Here is a 9,303-nt window from a genome sequence, read left to right as displayed (position 1 = left end):
AAATATTCTGATGCTTTGTGTTTCCAGCTTTCCTAAAACACCTTTTCAGGTATTCAAGACAACTGTTCAGCACTTTAAAAAATGATTTCTGTGAATTTGTAAAAGCTCTGTTTTTTTTCTTATTGGCTTGAATGTGTTGGTCAATAACCATAGAGCCTTGTGCCATGTGCGCACCTGTAATCCCAGCTGCTTGAGAGACAGGCAGAAGGATCATGAGTTCAAGGCCAGCCTCAGCAATATAGCAAGACTTGTTGCAGAAAAGAAAAATCAAAATTTAGGCATGGCTTTTATACAGTATTTTGATTGCACATTTTTAAAATTTGTTCCAATTAGTTATACATGACAGCAGAATGCATTTTGACACATTGTACACAAATGGAGCATAACTTCTCATTCCTTTGGCTGTACATGATGCTGAGTCACCAGTGGTGCAATCACGCATGCATTTACGGTAATAATGTCTGTCTCCTACCGTCCTTCCCATCCCACTGCCCATCACTCCCCTCTGCATAATCCAAAACTGATTGCACATTTTTTTAAGTTTAATAAATATCCATGTAACCACCACTCCAAAATAAAGGTCCCTTGACTTCTGTCCTACTCAGTTTTCTTTCATTTCCTTTCTTTGAAATGAGATCGTGTTGTCCTACATCAGAAATGAATATACACGAGGGTTTTGTTTTTGTTTGTAGTACTGGGGATCAAACCCAGGTCCTTGTACATACTAGGCAAGCACTCTACTACTGAGCTACATTCCCAGGCCTTTTTTGAGACAGGTTCTTGCTAAATTGCTGAGGCTGGCCTCTGCCTTCCAAATAGCCAGAATTACAGATGAGTGCCACAACACCCAGACTCTGCAGAATTCTGCCTCCAGCAACAAAAGAATGCACATTCTGGACACACGTGGAACAATTAGAAAAACTAATAGCGTGCGGGGTCATAAGATCTTAATAAGATCACATTCTCTGAGCACTTCACAGGTTACGTGACAATAACATTTAACTCTACATGTTCTTGAGAAGTGGTTGAAAGCAAATACCCTGGAGAATGGGCACAGACCTTCTGGCTTACTGTGCATACAGTCAGGCAGATTTCCTAATCTGCGCCCTACCACATGAGAAGGACCACTTCTTACCAGTGGTCACTAATGTGCAGCAGACAGTTCCAGCATTCTGCTTTTTCAAATACTTAGAATTGTCCCTGGCTCCCTGTGGTTGGACAGGTTCACATGGTTAGTGCTGGCCAGCTAGTGACTAGGAGTTGTGATTTCAAATGGTGTGGGGGACTTTTTGGCTGGAGCACTTAATACTTAAGTTTAAGGCCTTCCCCAGATCCCCCTCGCCCTTCTGGTAGGATAGCCAGCAGCATTCAAGATAGTGGCCGCCATCACTCTGGATCCCTAAGTGACTAAAATCAGCAAAGTCCCTTCCTCCTCGCTACCTGACCACGAAACGAAGACAACAGTGTGAGGAAGAAAACTTCGGTGAAGCCACTGATATCAGGGGTAGTAACACAGCACATGTTGGCCTTTCCCAATTCAGTTGGAACCAGAGATGGACGCCATCATATAACAGGCTATTAAAACATGGCATTGGACCAGGGACTGGCAGCAGGTGGCAACGAAACTTACAGGCTGGCAGGGTGACGACTGGTATAATGAGAGGGAACCATAAGGTAACCTGGAAGGTAGGTAACCTACCAAGAAATTGTGGCCTTTGGAGAAGGTGGAAGTGGTTGCTGGCGGCAGGCATTGGTACCTTTGTTTACATTCAACGCTGAACTCTGTTTCAGCCAGGTGAGGACAGAAGTGACGTGGAGAGGGGAGTTGCGGGGATGGTGAAAAGATGGTGGATTGGTGGGTTAAACTCCTCCTGGAGCTCAGTAATTATTGGATTTGGGGTTCCTAGAGGCAGAGAGGAGGAAGGAAGTGTGAGGCTGGAGAAGATTGAAATCACCTGAGATAATGTGGAGATAATGTTCTCTTCTTGTCCGAAATTTCTGTAGTCTTCCTGGTGGCAGACATAGAAGACTACCAAGCACTGTGGCTACTGCAAGCAGCCAAGAAACTTGCAAGATGTGCTCCGTTACTTGAGTCCCCCAGGCTGGAAGCAGAGACTCAGCTAGAGGCAGTGGCTCAGCAGGTAGTTCATGAACAGTAGACCTAGAGCCATAGGTGACCACCAGGAGCTGGAAATGGCAAGCGTGAGAGGTAAAACTGAAAGGGAAACTTTTGGAGAAAAGTATAAATGTTTTGGTTCAAGAGCTCAAAGTTCGGCTCAAGCCAACATAAGAATTGGGAACACCTAGGTAGAGGCTGGAGAGGGAGGACAACACTGCTGAGTCTGGCTCCTGGTTAAAGTCCCAAGTGTGACTTTTGTCAGGCCCAAACACAGGCGATTCGAAGGCTTTCCCCAACAGCCGTGGTGAGAACTGCCATCTCTCCAGCGGCCTTAGCTCTCAGCGGGTGCACTGCAGTGTCAGGGTGGGGGAACGGGCATTGCTGTTCGGGACTTGGGCCCTTGGGCAGTTGGTTTTTTCCTAAATGTCCTTCCTAGCCTGGTACCCTCATTCCTAGATCCGTTTATCTGAGGCCTTGAGCACAGGCCATCAAAAGTGGGAAAGCTTGAAGACGCTGTTCTCCGCTAACTCAGTACCTTCCCAAGCCTGTTCCCCTCTCCTCCCCCTCCCACCTCGGGGTCCAAGGAACTGCTGGAGCCTTTGGGGGGGCTTTTTCAGCACAGAGGACCCCAACTGCAGCCCTGATCCAATGGCCCCTCAATAAGTACACCATACCATCAGGGAAGGGGAGCTGGGGCCATTGTCACTCACTCTGGTTTGAGCATCTTATGCCACGAGAGTGATTAGAGATGTCCTCTTTGGTCTGGGGCCTGTTCGGTCGGCTACTGCAGCGCCTATCCGTCCGCTCAGTGCTCTTTCGCTGGGGAACGTGAACAGCATGCCACGCTCAGTCAGGCCTCCAAGGAGCAGGAGGATCGAGAGCCTTGCATTCCGGCACCAACTTCAGCTCCACTCTTACTGGACTCCTGGGAGCATCCTGTGTTGTCCCGCGGGCCCCACGCACTGCAAAAATGCCCAACTGTTATCTCCCAGTTACTCAAAATACTCTCCTAAATTTGTCTTTCCCAGTCAATAACAAAAATGATAGTGTTTCAAAAATGAGCTTCCGCTCTGCTGCGCATTCGAGTCCCTGGGGGACTCATAGAAATGCAGATGCGAGTCCTTCTGAGAGAGTCTGATTTCGATTTCACTGACTTAAAGAAGGGTATGATTTTGGTCCAGAAATCCCAGATCTCCTGCTTTCTGGCTCTATTACCTTGATTGAGTCACAGTTTCCCTGAGCCTCAGTTTCCTCATCTGCATATGGGGAGGTAGCACACCTCACAGGGGTGCTGTGAACCATCAGGGGCAAGAGGCACCTGATATGAGCACAGTTTCAATGGGGCTGTCATCAGAATGCGAGCCAGAGCTTCCTGCAGCCAATGGGCCTAGGAGGACTGGTTGGAGGAGTTAGACTTTCCTCTTTAATGAAGAAACGCTGAGATTCGGGTGGAGAGGCAAAGGACCAAGTGCCAAGCCTGCCAGGACATGCGTAGGTCAGGCACCAGGCACCAGGCTCCACGCCCTGACGTTCTGGGCACCCCTCCAGGCCTCCCTTCCAGGCAGGGCCTCAGGAGAGGAGACCATGCCCCCAGTCCACAGCCCAGGTCAGAAGGGTGGCTCCAAGACTGCTGTGGGATGGGCATGGGGACAGGTCCTGGGCGTGAGGACTGGTGTCTACAGACAGGTGTGAAGCCCCAGCCAGGGGCCATGGGCCAGAAGCCCTTTTTAATAGTCTCTTGCTTCTGACCACACAAACATGGTCCGCCCGTGTTCATTCAGCAGCAAGTCATAAACTGAATGTGAAGGTGTCCACAGTTTCTGGAATGTTTGCTCTTGTTATTCATTTTTAAATTATACTTTTTAAAAATGTTATTGTATTTGTATAGCTTTATTTTATGTATTTATTTTTATGTGGTGCTCAGGAAGGAACCCAGTGCCTTACACATGCTAGGCAAGTCCTCTACCAACTGAGCTACAACACCAACCCCCAAAATTATACTTCTAAAAGCAAATGAATGCTTAGTTTTATGCCTGGGAACTAGCAAGGCTTGATAAACATTCAAATGTCTTTGCTGCAGTTCAGATATGCTCCAAGGTACAGCAGTCAGGAGGGGAAACTGCTGATTTGCTGGAACTTGGTTTCTTCCCATTTAAAACAGTCTCTTTTCAAACAGGTCTTCCTCTCCGGCCTGATTCTTTTCTTCTCTTCATCCCAGGGGACATTTGAGCAAGGGGCAGCTGAAGGACATCATGGTGGTGGGGAGCACTGGGTTCGGCTGGCCTCTGTTGTCTCCCTGGCTGCTGCCAACTTCTTTCCTGTATGCTGCATCTTACCTGGCCTTTGAGCACCAGCCTCTGGCCTCGCTGCCTCCAACCCCACCACCTGTGCCACCGAGGTGACCGCAGCTGGACAATCACTGGTACCTGGATGGGGTTCTCCACTGTGGCTTCTGATGGACCTTCCTTCCGATTCTCTGAGACTTAGCAGCAAGCTCGGCCCGGCTCCCAGCGTGGACCAGCAGACTCAGAAACCACACCCGGTTTGGCCGCACTCCAAGGGAACCCTCAGCACTGTGAGGACCCCGATTCTGAGCCACCTTGTTCTCTTCTGTTGACAGTAAGAGGAAGACAGGAAGAGGGTGACCTGCAGGACGCTTACTCGGCACCCAGCCCCATGCTGGTATTTCCACGTCGCACAGGTCTCCTCGATTCAGTGAGGCAGACATTTCAGATGAAGGCTGTCATCCAGCCCTCATGTTATGAACTGAACTCTGTTCTCCAAAACTCACAAGTTGAAGCCCTCACCCTCAGTGTGACTCTGTGTGGCAACAGGGCCGTAAGGAGGCAATAACAGAAGAGGTCACCAGGGTAGGGCCTCATCCAATCGGGTCAGTGTCCTCTTAAGAGGAAGAGGAGGCACCAGAGTGCCCATTCCCCCACCTCTCTCTCTTACACACACACACACACACACACACACACACGCACACACACCAAAAGAAAAAAAAATAAAAAGCCATTACAGTGGCCCCTTCTAAGCCAGGAAAAGATCCCTCACTAGAAACCAAATTTATCACATGGTAACCTTGACCTTCTGACCTCTACAATTGTGAGAAAATACAAGTCTGTTATTTAAGCCACCCAGTCGGTGGTACTTTATTTCAAGAGCCTGAGCAAATACACCCAGAGGCCCCAGTATCAGGTTCAGGTGGTCACTGAAGCAATCCTGCTTCTGAACAGATTCGACACCCAGTGTCCCCACAAACTCTAGGATCCCCAGGGCTCGCTGCCCATAGAATTACAACCTCATCTCTTCCCCAGCTGCTGTGGTCTGGATCTGGAAGGTCCCCCAAAAGCTTGTGTGTTGAAGGCTTGGCCCTCGATGCCACGCTCTTCAGGAATGGCCTTTGGGAAGCCAAGCTCCTGAGGGCTCTGACCTCACAGTGGATGAGTCTCATCATGGCAGCATGGATGGCTGGAGAAACAAGAGAAAACAGCGCACAGCAGAACAGTGTCTTCAGACTACAGGCAGCAGGGCATGGGACGTGCCTAGGGTCTCTGTCTTGCCCTGGCTCCGCTCTCCGCTTTCCTCCCCTCTCCCTCTCTCCCCGTGGCTGCCATGGCTGCCAGCTTTCCTCTGCACGCCTTTCCATCATGGCGTTCTGTCCTACCTCAGGCCCAGAGCAATGGGATCAGTCGACCATGGGCTAAAATCCCTGAAATCTTGAGCCAAAAAACCTTTCCTCCTCTAAGTTGTTCTTGTCAGGTATTTCAGTCCCCATAAACTAAAAGTGGACTTGAACAAGACCACTTCCATCCTGAGTTCCCGTCCCCATTTCTGTATTTCTCTTTGAACTTACCTTGCCATTCTGCTGTCCCAGGAACCCTTTGCAATGCAATGCAGAGGGACTCCTGGGCTCAAACCATCCTCCTGCCTCAGACTCCCAAGTTGTTGGGACTGCAGGTATGTGCCACCACAACCAGCTTCAGAGGGATTCTGTCAGAGGTTGTTTTCATGCCATTTCTTCCTTGAGCAGCTTTAGAAACACTGAAAACTGTATATGTGGGGGAGGGCACCACAGCAGGAAAGAGGTCACATGTCCCTTCTTGCATGTCCCACCCTGGGGAACAAGCACCGTGTAAAGCTCCTTCTCAAGGCTGAGCTGGCTCTGAGGAAGGCTGAATCCTGCGCCTCAGGTATAGCAAAGGCCTTCCCTCGTGGGAGCCTGGCTCCTGTCACCTTCCCCTTGTGAGAAGGGGATTCCATCCCAGCCACTATTTAAGCAGACTGGGTCTGGAGAGAGGGCTTTTCAAAGCAATGCAACCAGTATAGACTTTAGTGAAAAAGGACATAGATTTTGGATTCAGTTGGACAGGGTTTTGATTTCTGGCTGTGAGTCTTGCTGGGACCTTAAGCAAGTCATCTCATCTTGAATTGTGTTTCTTGCATTTCTTCAATAGGACTAGTGGTCCTCACTTTGCAAGACTGTAACGAAAATTTCCACTGTTTATGGGAAAGCCTCACTTGAAGCTTTGTAAGCATCTACCCCATTTTCTCACTTCTCCAAGAGTCCATGTTGCCAGCAAATCTGACTGTAACTTTCTCCCTGAAGTTTGGTCTGAAGGGCAGGGGATGGAGAGGTAGCTGCTTTTTTAAATGTCTGGGTTATCCTCTTTTGTTGTTGTTGTTTCAAAAAGTATGCCCTGGGGAAAAAATATCTCCATAACCTTTGCCCCAGCACATCTTTGGGAAGGCAAACCCAGCCCCAAGTGTTACCCTGGTGAGCCATCCTACCTAGACTAAATGCAGATGGCCTTGGCTACTGGCCATGGGGACTCTGGGGTGAATGTGTGGGGAATGAGCCAGGCTTTGGGGCACAGTTGGCTCTCCTGGCTCCTTTGGGCTAGTTTTGAGAGCCAAAATTCAATCACAGAATCCTTATCATTTGGAGATGGATATTCTCTGGACATCATTTTCCTGACTGCTTTGCAGCCCCTTGACAATGTCACTTTGGATCTGTCCCACATCCTGCCTTCTGCCTTGTGTGGCTACTGTGGAACCTTAGAAAGGAGTTGCCCAGTGAGATAGGGAGGAGGGGACACAGTGAGGCCCAGTGCCCTGCTGTGTGCATGTCCTGGTGTGCACCATGTTGTGGAGGAAAGAACCTGCTGGTGTTGAGGAGAGAGCAGTGGACTTGAAGCCCCATGGGACAGCCCTCAAATTCTACCTCCTTCCTGGCTGTGCAGATCTGGGCAACTGGTTTACCTCCAGAAGCCTGTTGTTCTCTATGTACTATGGAAAAGGTAGCAAAATCGTCTCAGAGCCCTTGTCAAATATAACAGTGAATGAAAAAGGGCTCAGTTGAAGAATAGAATACTAAGAAGCAAGTGTGCCTGGGATTCTGGCTTTGAGTCAGGCAGAATGTGTCAATATCCAACATCCTTCCCCGGAGTCAGGCTTAGTAATGGGACTTGGCCAACAGGAAACGGAGCACCCCCATCATTTCCAAGGGGAACTTTAAAAGCTTATTAATTGCCAGGTTCCCTTTCCCCTGCCCCTGTGGTTGGAGGAAACGTGTGGAAATGGGGCCCTAGGGAGTCACAGGGTGATGAGAATAAGCGTGGTTCCCAAGTGGCTACTTAAGGGGCCCGAAACCCAGCTGTTTTAAGCCTCTGGGACTGGGAGATAGATTGCTACCTCAGCGAACTGTCTGGCCTCACTAATAGTGTACTGTGTACGTTTCTTTATCCTGTTTAATAGAAAAACAACAAAAACACACACACACAACATATACGTAAGAATGCCCCACGCAAGTCTTGGGGAGACCGTAGGCGAAGCTTGCTCCGGCTGCTACTTGCTGCTGCTCTTGGGAAGGGGCCGGTAGACCCCGACGACCACAGCATGGTCCCTCTCATAGGGCTCCAGGGTCAGCTGCTCTTGAGGCTTCAGGTTCTCCTGCTGCAACTTCCTCACCTCAGAAGCAAACACAGCCTCGGCGGACGCAGTGGAGTCTATGCAGTTGGCTTTGATGGAAATGAGAAAGTGGCCCCCGTTGCGCAGGAAGGTGTGGGCGTTCAGAGCCACGATGCGCGACTGGTCTGGCTGGGCCACGTCTGCGAAGATCACGTCCACCATGCCGATGAGCATGCGGTACTTGAGCGGATGCCGCGCGTCCTCCAGGACCGGGATGATGTTGGTTCGCTTCTTGGCCACATTGACCAGGTCGCGGCCAGCGCGGTGGGAGAACTCCACGGCGTAGACCAGGCCATCCGGGCCGATGATGTCGGAGACGTGGGACACGGTGGTCCCGGAGGCGGCGCCCAGGTACAGCACCTTGGACTTGGGCTTGATGTGGATCTGGTCCACCCCGCCCAGGATGGCCGCGGCCAGCTTGGAGCGGAAGGGGTTCCACGTGCGGTACTCCTGCTTCACGCCGTTCTCAGTCACCGTGACGCGCCTCTCGCCGTACACCGAGAGGCCGGGCACCATGTTCAGCGTGACCAGCGCGTCCTCCGCCCCGCGGTAGATGAACACGCCCTCGTGCCGGTGCGGCTCCACCGACACGGCGATGACGCCCTTCCTGCGGCGGCTCCTGCTCTTGGCCACGCCGCCGCGCCGCTGCCCGCTGCCGCCGCGGTCCCTGCTGTCCCCGCCGCCGCGCCCCCGACCCCGGCCGCCGAAGCCGCGCGTCCGCGCCCCGAAGCCGCCCTTCCCCCCCGAGCCGCCGCCGTCGCCTCCCTTCCCCGAGCCCCCGCCGCGGCCCCCGCCCCAGCCCCCGCCCCAGCCCCCGCGGCCACCAGACCCGCCCCCGCGAGAGCTGGACGCCGACTTCATGGCGCGCCCTGGGCGCCCGGTGGCTGGCGACGGTGGTCGCGGGTCGCCGGTAGCGCGGGCGGTTGTTGGGGTCTCCGGTGGCTCGAGGTGGTTGTCCTGGCGGGGGACAAAGGTGGGTGGCAGCGGTTTTCGGGGCGATCGGCAGCAGCGGGGACCGGTGGGCGGCGGTCCCGACCCGCTCTACCGCAGTCCCCGCAGCCCCGGAGCCGCCCTTTGACGCGGCGACTGGCGTGATTGCATCACACCCGTTGTGTCGACCCTGCAGCCCCGGAAGCCCCCCTTCTCCACCTGCGCGCAGACGCAGCCTACTCATGTGTAACCCTTCGCCTTCTCGCTTCCTCGTCCCCTGC

At 52.2% G+C, this 9,303-nt stretch overlaps 1 protein-coding gene across 1 annotated transcript; it reads right to left on the bottom strand.

Annotated features, from left to right (window-relative positions):
- Window positions 1-7,805: 7,805 nt before the first annotated feature.
- Fbll1 (fibrillarin like 1) lies at window positions 7,806-8,953 on the bottom strand. The gene has a single exon (XM_047556770.1). The coding sequence runs from the start codon at window positions 8,951-8,953 to the stop codon at window positions 7,970-7,972; it is 984 nt and encodes a 327-aa protein (XP_047412726.1). The 3' UTR covers window positions 7,806-7,969.
- Between the last annotated feature and the right edge of the window lie 350 nt (window positions 8,954-9,303).

This window comes from Sciurus carolinensis, chromosome 6, assembly GCF_902686445.1.
Source record: "Sciurus carolinensis chromosome 6, mSciCar1.2, whole genome shotgun sequence".
NCBI classification, from domain to species: domain Eukaryota; kingdom Metazoa; phylum Chordata; class Mammalia; order Rodentia; family Sciuridae; genus Sciurus; species Sciurus carolinensis.
Note: the sequence above shows the minus strand (reverse complement) of the source record. Positions and strands in the feature narration are given on the sequence as shown.